Raw genomic sequence first — 12,902 nt, forward strand, 5'->3', positions numbered from 1 at the left:
ATTCACAATTATGGTAATTAATAAGAGAAAGGTTTATTTCCAAATACCAAGTGCATGGGGGGAACCACAAAAATGGTTACCCAAGGGCGGCGCCTGTGGCTCAGTGAGTAGGGCGCCGGTCCCATATGCCGGAGGTGGCGGGTTCAAACCCAGCCCCAGCCAAAAAAAAAAAAAAATGGTTACCCAGAGTCTCAGTGATGGGTAGAGACTTTTATAGATGCCTTTTGGAAGGGAGGGGAAGAGCGTGTGGATGGTATAAGTGTAGCCAGTGGTTGCTGGGGGGGAAGGTGTGTAGATTGGGGAGAAACAGATTGAGTTGTAGATTAACCTGAGACACAGGTCCAGCGCTTCAAACAACCCTGGGGCCAGGTCTATTAGCATGCAATAGGAAAGCTAGCAGCCCCCTCAGCTTCCCACTCAGCCTACTCAGGTTTTATGTAGACGAGGAAAGGCCTCTTCCAGTGCTTTCTGTTCATGAGTGGACTTTCATTGAAAATATTCTTTATAGCAAGGAATCATCTTTTGGGTTGAAATTTCCTTAGCTCCTTCAGAACATTTTGCATTGTTAGAATGGAGACTACTGTGATTTTACTTCTTATTGGATAAAATTAAAATGTTCTAGGTTGGTTTCCTTGTATTTCATTATAAAAATAATTAGAATTGTAACTGAGGCAGAACAGAATTGAGAGGCTACTCTCCCTGTTCTCCAGAATCGCTGGCCTTCTGAAAATAAAGCCTGTTGGACCTAAACCCTGTCTCTGCATATTGGCTGACAGTGACGGCAGCCGGACCCTCTTCCTCTGTTCCTTAGAGTAGAAAGATATGAAATGGACAGGCCAGACTGTGGGGGTAGGGGGGGCGGCTGGGGCACAGCCTCTCAGCCTCCCTGTGCTTTTCCAAATTATACAAGTAAGAAGGAAAACGGGGGAAGGGCAGAGAGGAAGAGCTATCTAACATGACTCAAACTCCTCTCATTCTCTGTATAAAACTGCTGTCTTTGTAGATTACAAACAATCAAATATCAGCAGTTTCAACTCCACCTGTGCCTGACATATCCTCTCTTTTAATCTGCACAAAACATGGAGGATACATGTTGTTATTCTCACTGTTTCTGGAAGGCATTAAGGGACTGGCGCCAGTATCTGCATCGGGGTAAATTTTGGGCTAAGCACAGGTCCCTGTGGCTCCAACATTCCAGCGAGTGCCCCAGGACATGGTGCTGACACCGACAAACTGAACATCAAGGTGTGTCCTTCAGGGCCCTGGTGTCTCATGCTGGATATGCTTTTCCTGCTCCTCCAGACCCTTCTCCTGCCTTGTCTGCTCCGCTCTCTGCCTGCGTCAAGGGCTCCCTGGTCCTTTGACTTTCCCTTGGGTTTGGTCAACAGGAGGCCCCCACAGAACTCCCAGGAAGCAGACATTGGAGGAAGCAGAGATCAGAGGAAGACCTGCCCTGGGAGAAATGCCCCAGGCTCCCTCCAGGCCTGACTTGCCCCAGCTGCCCCCTTCACTTGACCTTTGGCCCAGGGACAGTAAAGGTTCTCTCCTTCCCTGTGGTCAGCGCTACTGCCATCACCTTCTAGGTTTTCCTTAATCCTGCCCATTGCCTTGTCCCTGGTTCTATCCTGAAACTTTTGTGAGGGTGAAGGCAAACTTCCTCCTTGCCCTAGAAGGTGAAAGATCAGCTCCCAATGAAGCAGATTAACAAGACAGGCTTATTTACCATGCTCTTGGGGAGAATCACACAGCGATTACTCAGTATCCCAGTGGGTCCAGAAACTTGTGTACCCTCCTTTTGGGGAGGGGGGAGAAGTGGAATATAAATAATTCTGTTGAGTGGCAATAAATAGTTACTAGGGAGGACTTGAGAGAATGAATGGATGAGGGGAGAAATAGTGACCTGTAAATGATTTTCTCTGGAAATTAAATTAATGTAAGAGACAGGTATTATATGTAAAATGACTCTGGCCAAGTCTGGTTGAATTCTTGATCTTTCCTGCAATATATGGAGATAACGGGGAGGGGAAGAGAAGTCAATTGTTCTTTTCCATGGGTCTTATTTTCTATGAAGAAGGAGGGAAAGCCCTTTCCAAGGCCTGTAGATTTCTTAGGGCCTTTAATTCAAAATATTCTTTAAACCAAAGGGTCTTATTTTGGGATGAAATTTCCCAAGCTCCTTCACTCACCTCTGAGAGGTCAAAGACCAAAAATAAAAGATTATTCTGAAATGTGAACAAAAGGAAATGGAGTCCAGATTCTGTGTGGGCAATGCAGGCCTTTATTTCCACCTGGGTGCAGGCAAGTTGAGTTCAAGAAGGAAGTCAGTGCATGGGTTTAGGTGGATGGAAATTTAAAGGGTCAGAAGGGTAAGGATTGGCACATTCCCTCTTTCCTGGATGGGACATTCTATGCATTCATTTCTTCTTGGGCACTTGGTTCTATTTGGGCAGGTTGGTTCTATTTGAGCCGATCCGTCTATTTGACTCTCCCCAATTTGCCTCCCCTCTCCCGGGGGCTCCTGGGTGGCAGTCCCCAGCTAATGCCTTTCCTCAGCTTCTGATGCTCCTGCCTTCCTTCTACAGGCACCTAGTGGCCCCTGGTTCCCCTTCACTCCCAGTCCCCCTTCAGGAATACTGCAAGGACATAAAAGGCCCGAAGATGACGCTCCTTGACACCAGGATGATGGTGAGACTTTAGACCAAGAGTGCTTTAAGACTACATAGCTGGATCTGCACAGACCAGGTGCGAGGAGCAACCGTGTGGAAGGGGCTTCTGCATTCAGTACTCAGGGCCAAGAGTGAAGGCAGAGAGCCAAGGGAAGGCTGGCTTCTGGTGCAGAGACAGGGAGCAGGCAGAGCCTGACGTTGGAGACCACGGCAGCACCATCAGTCCCCTAGAACAGGCAGACAGGGCTGCTTCTGAAGAAAGGGGGACCAGATGTGCCTGGCTCTGGGGTGATCCAGAACCTGCATCTAACACTGCAGGAGACACCCAGACTAAGAGGGGTGGTGGTCTGGGCAGGGAGGGGACCACTAAGCTTTCACAGCCCTGCCTCTGACTGGGTCTTGGGTGAGTCACACCATCTTCCCAGGACGGCCTGCTGGATCAGTGTCATCTGAGGCAGGGAATTCTCCACACCTGCTCTTGCCCACAAGTCTAGCCTTTTCCAGGCAGACCTTTCTGGGGGTGACTGATGGTGTCAGAGACTCTTTTTGGTCAGCTTGCTATCTCTGTCTTTTCTTCCCTGTGAGGTTGGCAGAAATGCTTGGAAACTTTTCCAAGTTGTTTTCTATTCTGGCTGGAGAAGCCACAAAACTGGAGACTTAGTGTATTTTGTGTGTGTGTGTGTGTGTGTGTGTGTGTGTGTGTGTGTGGCACCACCTAGTGGTTAAAGGTCCATCTGCACCCCCCTGGACAGCTTTCTGCTGAAGCCACTTTGCTACCACTGTGCAGGATTTCTGACTTGGCGGTGCATGAAAGTCACCTTGATGCTTTTGAAAAATGAAGTTTCCTGCACTCCAAACCCTGAAGTTTTAATTTAGTTCATCTGAGAAAGAATCCAAGGTGTGTATTTCTTTCTCCTATTTTTTCTTTTTCTTTCTTTCTTTCTTCTTTTTTTTTTGGAGACAGTCTCACTCTGTTACTCAGGCTAGAGTGCTGTGGTGTCATATCATAGCTCACAGCAACCTCAAACTCCTGGACTCAAGCAATCCTCCTTCCTCAGCCTCAAAACTAGCTGGGACTACAGGCATCCACAATGACACCAGGCTAATTTTTTTCTATTTTTAATAGAGAGGGGATCTTGCTTTTGCTCAGGCTGGTCTCAAACTCCTGATCTCAAGAGATCCTCCCACTTCTGCCTCCCAGAGTGCTGGGATTACAGGTGTGAGCCGCTGCTCCCTGGCCTTAGTTGCGTTTTTCTAATTAGCATCTCAGGGGCTTGTAAGGCCTATCTCTAGAGCATACTTTTGAAAGCACATGGAGTGAGAGTAGGATGGAATCGGGCAGGCGAGGGCAGACGACACAGCTGGTCTGGTCAGTTTAGGTCCTGCTGACCTTTAATCCCTGTCTCCCATTCTTACTTTTTTGTACATTTAGCTCCCACCCTAAAGATGCCTATCTTGAGGTAGTTTAGGAAGATTGATTTAGGAGATTAACTCTTGAATTGGAATGTTGTAAAAGGTCACTGAGTTATGCTGGTTATTGTTTAAAATAAGGGTTAATATGGTCTTTGCTTTGAACTTTTATGTATAAAACTGTGGTTTTGGAAATGGTAGAACAGAACAGTCTTGGGGAGGCTTCTCTCACTGTCCTCTATAATCACTGGCCTTCTGACAGATTTAGGTGGACCTACCACCACCTCTGCATATTGGCTGACGGTGACAGGCGGCCAGACCCTCTCCAGCCAGTAACACTTTGAGAACCACTCTCATGAAGGATTGTAGCTCTTAAGTGCCCTCTTCTGCCTGGATAATTACGATACTTGCCTGGTTTTGAGAACCATGCTGAGAACTCCTAAGCCTGTATCTTTAGGCAATACCTCCTGAGTTTCAGCTGGTTATTTTTTGACTGGTTGCTTTGTATCTCTAAAAACAGATGCATAGAATTAACATGGCCTGCACTGAATTTTTAATCTCCATATGTTACCCCAACACCCAAACAACCCTTATATTGGTCAGAATTCTCCAGACAAATAGAAGCAACAAGATACAAATACATCTACAGGAAAAGATTATTATAACTGTAGGGATCAAAGTGAAACTCACCTTTTTCCCCCCTGATAGTTTGCTGAAATATCAACTCACAGTTAAGGTAGATTAATAAGAGAAATGTTTATTTCCAAATATGATGAGCAAGGGGGAAACCACAAGAACGATTACCCAGTGTCTCAGGGATGGTCAGAGGCCTCTATAGATCCTTTTAGAAGGGGAGGAGGGAGAATGTGGCATATGGGTGCAGCAGGTGGTTACTAAGGAGGAGGAATAGATAGGGGGAAACAGACTGACTTGAGAGACAAGTGTTGTGTTTTAAGGGACTTGGATCATGTCTGCCGGCATTCTGGGAGGAAAGAAAGTCAGTTGCTCACTTTGATCCCTGACCAGGTCAGTCTGGTTTTATGCAGACAGAGAGAAATCTCCTTCCAATGCTTTCTGATTGTAAATAGCCTTTAATTCAAAATATTTTTTACAAAATGTAGTCACGTTTTGGGGTAAAATTTCCTTAGCTCCTTCATAAGGAATTGGCTCCTACAACTGTGAGACTGAGAAGTCCCAAGATCTGCAGTGGTAGATCTGGAGACCCAGGAGACCAATGATTAAGTTCTAGTCCAAAAGCCAGCAGGCTCAAGATCCAAGAATAACTGATGCGTCAGTTCAAGTCTGAAGAGTTCAATGTCCCCGGTCAAGGCTGTCAGGCAGAAGGAGTTCTCTCTTACTCACGGGAGGGCTAGCCTTTTTGTTCTATTCAGGCCTTCAACTCATAGAATGAGGACCACCCAATTAGAGAGGGCAATTTACATTACTCAGCCTGCTGATTCAGATGGTAATCTCATCCAAAAATACCACAGACACAGCCAGAAAAATATTTGAATAACTTGACCCCATGGACAAGTCAAGTTGACACATAAAATTAACCATCACAAAGTCCACCCCTTCTCAACTAGGCACAATACTCATGTACTTACATCAACTTAATCTCCAAAAGAAGATAATGCTAAGGCCATAATCCCACCTATAATGATACAACTATCCTGTGTACAAGAAAAAACACAGTAACCCCTTCCCCAGAAGAGATGTTCACTCTTCTCTGTGATATCCCCAAACTTAAACAGTATGATGTAAAATTAGCAATAATACTTAAATGCTGTGATATAAAGCCATCGTGTCATGATACATGATAAGGGAAAAAGAGAGAGAGGAAAACAAAGATATTCGATACACACACATGTTAACATATAAATATGCATCTTGTTGCCTTCTTCCACTACTCATTCTCTATTCCCTTTGTCTTTGGCAAACACCTCAGCTGCTCGTAGTTCTTCACCTGATGGGGTAACATAAACCTTCATTCTTGAAGAGTATGAATCATTCGTAATCCTGTTTGGAACTGCATTGTTTTGATTTTCCATTGACCTTAACCACAGGACATGGTAAGACACCCTCAGGCAGGGGTTCTCAGCCTGGGGGTCACGAACCACAGGAACTACATTAAAGGGCCACAGCATTAGGAAGGTTGAGAACCACTGCCCTAAGGGGTCTCCTGTGTTCAGATAGACTCTTCCTTACCTCCTCTGTGGAGTGGTACCCTAATTTTTCCTTGGTAGTCTAATCAGTCACCTCAACCAACATCACAACTCCCTTCCTCGCCTCTTGACTCAGGCACGAGGAGCCGGAAGTGTCTGGGTGGCAGTCTTAACTTCCAGTGCAATGGAACCACTATCGTGTCTCCCAGTGGAAGCCTTCCTCCTTTTGGAGCCAAGATCTCTCAGCTCAGCGTAAGGTCACAGGAACAGGAAGCAAACATTTGGTAGTGGATCATTAGGATGATAGTGAGTGGTGCCACCACCACATCACCTCCTCAATTCCTGAATCCTGGCTATGGGAGAAAGAGCATCGCATATTAAAAGCTGATTCATCACATACAGCTTTCTGGGGAACTTTGCCCCAACTCTGTAAGGTGTAACCATCTACCTGGCACTGTAATTGAATATTCAAAAGGCCATTTCACTATTCTGTCAGGCTGGCTGCTTGGAGATGGTGGGGAACATGGTAAGACCATAGGATTTTATGAGCATGAGCCCATTACCCCATTTCCTCTTGCCTAACTGCTTTTGAGCTGAGACATCAGTTTTTTCCTGCCTTTAAACCAGTGATTTTCTAGCTTGGTGGCCATAGCCCAGTGGTTAGGGTGCCAGCCACATATACTGGGGCTGGTGGGTTCGAACCCAGCCCTGGCCTGCTAAACAACAATGACAGACAACTATAACAAAAAAAATCTACCCAGGGTAACATAATGAGACTCTGTCTCAAAAAATATATAAACCAGTGATTTTCAACTGGTGTGCCATGAAAGGATCTTAGGTGAGCTATGAAAAATTTTTTTTTTTTTTTTAGAGACAGAGTCTCACTTTATGGCCCTCGGTAGAGTGCCATGGCCTCACACAGCTCACAGCAACCTCCAACTCCTGGGCTTAAGCGATTCTCCTGCCTCAGCCTCCCGAGTAGCTGGGACTACAGGCACCCGCCACAACGCCCGGCTATTTTTTTTGGTTGCAGTTTGGCCGGGGCCGGGTCTGAACCCACCACCCTCAGCACATGGGACTGGCGCCCTACCGACTGAGCCATAGGCGCCACCGAGCTATGAAAATTTTTAAAAATCATTAATTAAATTATTTTCAAAAGAAGTTCAAAGCACAAAAAGTATATTCCTTTTTTTTTTTTTTTTTTTACTTTTCCTTTCTTTGATTACCATAACTTAAGTGTGCCACAGAAGTTTTGAGAGGTCAAAACACCAAAATAAAAATCATTTCCAGATGCGAAACAAAAGGAAAATGGAATCCAGGTTCTGTGTGGGCAACATTGGTTTTTATTTCCACCCCAGTGAGGGAGAGCTGAGTTCAAGAAGGAAATCAGCATGTGAGCAATGGCTAATGTGGATTTTAAAGGTTGGAAGGGTGGGGGGTTGGCACATTCCCTTTCATGGATGGGACATCCAATTTGAGTGGGTCCACTCTATTTGGGTCCCTCCATTTGATTCTATCAAGTTTAACTATAGGGTCAAGTGGGCTGTGAGATTTAAAAAAGGTTGAAAAACACTTCTCTAACTGAAACATCAGCTCTGCCAGCCTTCAGACTGGAACTGTTCTCTTTCCAACTTGTTCCCTGCAGATATTGGGATTTGTCTGCCTCCATAATTTCAGGACCCAATTCCCTATAATTAATTAATTAATCTCTTATTGGTTCTGTTTCTTTGGAAAATTCTGCCTAATATAGATCTTGGTACTGGGAGTAATGTTTGAACAAATATCTGGGCAACCCATGGTCCAGCTAAGTCAACACATTAACCACCACACCCTTTTCTTTCCCTTTAAAGCACTACACTATTTTCAGTCACCAAAACTGGGAAATTGTCATTGATTCTTTCTTTTTCTTCACTATCCCATAATTATTCAGTAAGGGTTTTATGTTGGTTTTGCCTCATAAACTTACGTCCTCTCCTCTCCATCCCTACTACTAAACTACTACTCCACCCCTGCTACTAAACTGCTGCTCCATCCCTGCTACTGAACTTGGAGTTCTGTCTCTTCTCCATTCTTCTGAAGACAACTCAACTGCCTCCTAACTGGTTTTACCAGTTCTCTCTTACCCGCTTCTTAAATCTATTCTTGTTACACTAGCCAAACTAAAATTCTAGTTGATTCACTATTTTAAATCTCTCAATATTTTCTCAACTTCTTGGCAGGCCTTCTCTGTAAGAGGGCACATAGTAAACGTTTTAGGCTTTGTAAGCCATATAGTCTGAGTCACGGTTGCTCAGGTTTGCTATTTTAAAACTAACATAAGCAATATTCAAAATAGAAAAATTAACTGGATGGGTTTAATAGGAAAATGAACATGTCCAAAGAAAGAATTAGTAAACTTGAAGAAATTGATCTTAAGACCAGAGAAAAAAAAGATTTTACAAAAAGAATAGAGCCTGGGGGGCAGGGAGGTGGAGAATAGAGCCCGAAGCACTGGAAGCCAACAACACTAAAGATCTAACTTTGTGTCATTGGAGTGAACAAGATGAGAATAAGATGAGGGGTGGAGTGTATATGTCAGAGACTTCCCACGTTTCATGAAAGACAAAATTAAAACTGGATAAACTAAAAAAAAACATGTCTAGACAAATCATAAGCTGCTAAAAACCAAAGATAACATATTGAAAACAGATAAAAATAACACTTCATACATAGAAAGACAATTATTCAAATGATTATGGATTTTTCATTAGAAACCACGGAGACTAGAAGGCATAGGCACAACATCTTTAAAGTGATGAAAGAAAAGTGACGATTCAGAATTCTAAGACCAGAAAATGTCCTCAAGGACTGACAGCAAAATAACAGACATTCTTGTGGAATTCCACAGGCAAAAGAAAAAATAATAGACATTTCTGGGTAAAGGAAAACTAAGAAAATTTGTCACAAGCCAAACTGCTCTGAATGAAATGCTAAAAGAAGTTCTTTGGGATAGATTATAGATACCAGAGGAAATTTTGGAAGTTCAGGAATGAAAAACAAAGGAAAGATAAAATCTGGGTAAATACAGTGGACTATTTTTCTTCTCTTAATTTCTTTAACATATGCATGAATGTGGAAAGCAAAAATTACAGCATTGTCTGCTGGGATTTCCAATGCATGTGGATGAAATATATGTGAAAATTATTTTTTTTTAAATGGGAGTAAAGATACGTGGTTGTAAGACTTCTGCATTTTATTTGAAGTAGTAAAATATTAAGTCTATGTAGCCTGTAAAAGGAAGAAAGGAAAAACAGAATAAAATCAGACGGGATAAACAAAAAACAAATCATAAAATGGTAAATCCAATCAGAAAATATTACATTATGGATAAATGGCCTAATTATGGCTATTTAAATAGTAAAATTTTTCAGATTGGATTTTAAAAAAAGCAAGACCCAATTATTGTTGCCTATAAGAAAACTTTCCATTCGTTTTTACTTTAACTGTATTCTGTTAAAACACTTTTTTAAAAATTCAGATTAATATGAAGATATACACAATTAGGTTACATTATTTGCATTTGTGAGGTAAAGTCTGGATGGTAGTTGTTTCCTTCAACCAGAAAATGTGTCATCTGTTCTGTCTGGGTGGGAACTTGCCAAACCGTATCCCTCAGTTTTTCTCTAGAGTGAGCATATAGTTGTTAATGTATTAGTTTCAATTTAGTATTGAGCATATGTGATGCTGGTTTTCCATTCCTGTGATGCCTTACTTAGGTGAGTCTTCTCCAAATCCATCCAGGTTGTTACAAAAGATACAAAATCTCCATCTTTTTATGGCTGAATAGCATTCCGTAGTATATGTATACCACAGTTTACTAATCCATCCGTGCGTTGAACGGCATTTGGGTTGTTTCCACATCTTTGCAATCGTGAATTGGGCTGCTAAAAACATTTGAGGGCAAATGTCTTTATGGTAAAATGACTTCTTTTCTTTGGGGTAAATAACTCATAGTGGGATTGCAGGATCAAATGGAAGGTCTACTTTTCATTCTTTGAGGACTCTCTGTACTTCTTTCCATAAATGCTGTCCCACCAACTATGCACAGGTGTTCCCTTCTCTCTGTACCCACGCCAGTAGAAACCTACTTTAAATATAAAAGCATAGGCGACCGACGGGTAGGGGAAGTCGACCCCGGCGGTTGGTTCCGCTCTGTGGAGGAGAGATGGGGAGGCGTAGGGCTCAGGTTGAGTTGGATGGCAGCGATCTCCTTATTCAGTAAAAAAGGCTACGTTTATGGCCAGCCAGGACACCCAGTGAAAATATATGTAAAATTACATCAAAATAGCCCAGTCCTTATCTGTATGGATTTTAAATATGCTAAGAAAGAAATAGTGGACCCCACCTACATATGGATTGGGCCTAATGAAAAGACATTAACAGGAAATAATCGAATAAATATAACTAAAATAGGAGAGCTATTGGTGAAAGATTTTCTGGAACCTTTGTCTGGACTTTACACATGTACTTTTTCTTATAAGACTGTCAAGGCAGAAACCCAAGAAGAAAAAACAATACAAAGGAGATACAACTTTCTGCTGTTTGCCTATTGAGAACCTGATTATTCATATCAGATGGCTGTACGTTTTACCACGAAGTCTTGTGTAGGAAGATATAATGACCTTCTCTTTAGAGTGCTAAAGAAAATAGGAAGATATAATGACTTCTCTTTAGAGTGCTAAAGAAAATCTTGGATAATCTAATGTCTGATTTATCATGCCATGTCATAGAACCGTCATATAAATGTCATTCTGTGGAAATTCCAGAACGTGGCCTTATATACGAGCTATTTATAGCCTTTCAAGTTAATCCTTTTGCACCAGGATGGAGAAGTCTATGCAATAAATCTGATGACTGTGAAGATATTACTAATCATAATGTCCTCCAGGCAAGAAATCGAATAGAAGAATTTTTTCGGAGTCAAACATACATTTTCTACCACCACGTTAATAAAACTGTACCAGCTATGCATTTTGTGGACCACAGTTTTCAAGTAGAACGTCTGGATAGCTGTCGACCAGGCTTTGGAAAAAATGAAGGTCTACACAGTAATTGTGCTACCTGTTGCGTGGTTTGTAGTCCTGGGACTTTTAGTCCTGATATTGATGTTATTTGTCAGCTCTGCATTTCCATCCACATCTACGGAGCTAAATCTTGCCCATAAACTTCAAACAAAAATCAGCAATATGAAGGCTAGAGGTGAAAGCATTGTTACCCGCTTGTGCAGGTGGGGGACAAATGATTTGTTCACATCCCAGAGCATCATAGATATTTCCATTAAGTAACATCAATAAGACCAAAACACTGGTAAACATACTTTATGGAAATTTTAAAAGTTGGCATAGCATTTCTAAGAAGGAATTTCACCCAGTATCTCCAGTATACAAAGAAAGGAAAGTTTTAAGTATTAGTGGATGATTTTTTAATGAAATATGTTTTGTTGTTTACAAACGGAATCTGTTGCTCTTGTACCTAAGACTATATTAAGGTCAAGAAGAGTGGCAAAGTATCATATAATAAAAATTTTATACTTTCTATAAAAAAAATAAATAAATATAAAAGCATAGACAAATTAAAAGTCAAAGGATAGAAAAAGGTATACCAAACAAATATTAATGGGGTGGCCATATTACTATCAGACAAAGTAAAATGTCGAGCAAGGAATATTACCAGAGATAAAAGTGGTAATCACGTAATGATTAAGAAGTTAAGTCACCAAAAATACACAGACGCACCAATCTTAAAGCTGCATGCGCCTGATGACTGCTCTTCAAATTACAGGAAGAAAAATTAATTGTAGAACTGAAAGGAGAAATCAATTAACTCACATTTATAGCTGAAGATTCCAACATTCTCTCAGTAATGATAGAACAAATAGAAAACCACCAATGGTATAAAAAATCTGAATAACACTATCGAAACAACTTGACCTAATTGAATTTATAGAACACGGTACATAGTGACAGCAGCATAATATACATGATTTTCAAGTGCACATGAAATTTCACCAGGATAGGCCATATTCTGAACCATAAAAAACACCTTAGCAAATTAAAGAAGTACAATTGTATAAAGTATGTTTTCTGACAACAGTGGTATTGCAGTGAGCTATGATGATGCCACTGAACTCTAGCTGGGGAAACAGAACTAGACTCTGGAGAGAGAGAGAGATTAATGAAATGAAAATGAAAATCAAAGATATAAATTAATAAACCCAAAAGTTGGTTCACTGAAAATATGACTATTTTAGCCAGGTGTGGTGTCTCACGCCTGTAATCCTAGCACTCTGGGAGGCTGAGGCGGGTAGAGTGCCTGAGATCACAGGTTTGAAACCAACCTGAAGCAGAGCAAGTCCCTGTCCCTAAAAATAGCTGGGCATTATGGTGGGCGTCTATAGTCCCAGGTACTTCCCAGGCTGAGGCAAGGGAATCAATTGCTTGAGCCCAAGAGTTTGAGGTTGCTGTGAGCTATGATGCTACAGTACTCAACACCAGGGCGATTGGGTGGGATTCTGTCTCCAAAGAAAAAAAAGAAAAAAAAAGAAGAATTTAGAAAAACCTATGATAGAATAATCAACAAAAAATAGAAAGGGCACAAATAAATAAGCAATGAAGAGAGGACA

At 41.8% G+C, this 12,902-nt stretch overlaps 1 protein-coding gene across 1 annotated transcript; it reads left to right on the top strand.

The window, feature by feature from the left end:
* The first annotated feature begins 2,658 nt into the window (after positions 1 to 2,658).
* Positions 2,659 to 11,813, top strand: LOC128585466 (zona pellucida-binding protein 2-like). The gene is made up of 3 exons (XM_053590566.1): positions 2,659 to 2,685; positions 6,323 to 6,493; positions 10,950 to 11,813. Exons 1-3 carry the CDS (start codon positions 2,659 to 2,661, stop codon positions 11,442 to 11,444), a joined length of 693 nt encoding a protein of 230 aa, XP_053446541.1. The 3' UTR covers positions 11,445 to 11,813.
* The last annotated feature ends 1,089 nt before the right edge of the window (positions 11,814 to 12,902 follow it).

This window comes from Nycticebus coucang, chromosome 5 (genome assembly GCF_027406575.1).
Source record: "Nycticebus coucang isolate mNycCou1 chromosome 5, mNycCou1.pri, whole genome shotgun sequence".
NCBI classification, from domain to species: domain Eukaryota; kingdom Metazoa; phylum Chordata; class Mammalia; order Primates; family Lorisidae; genus Nycticebus; species Nycticebus coucang.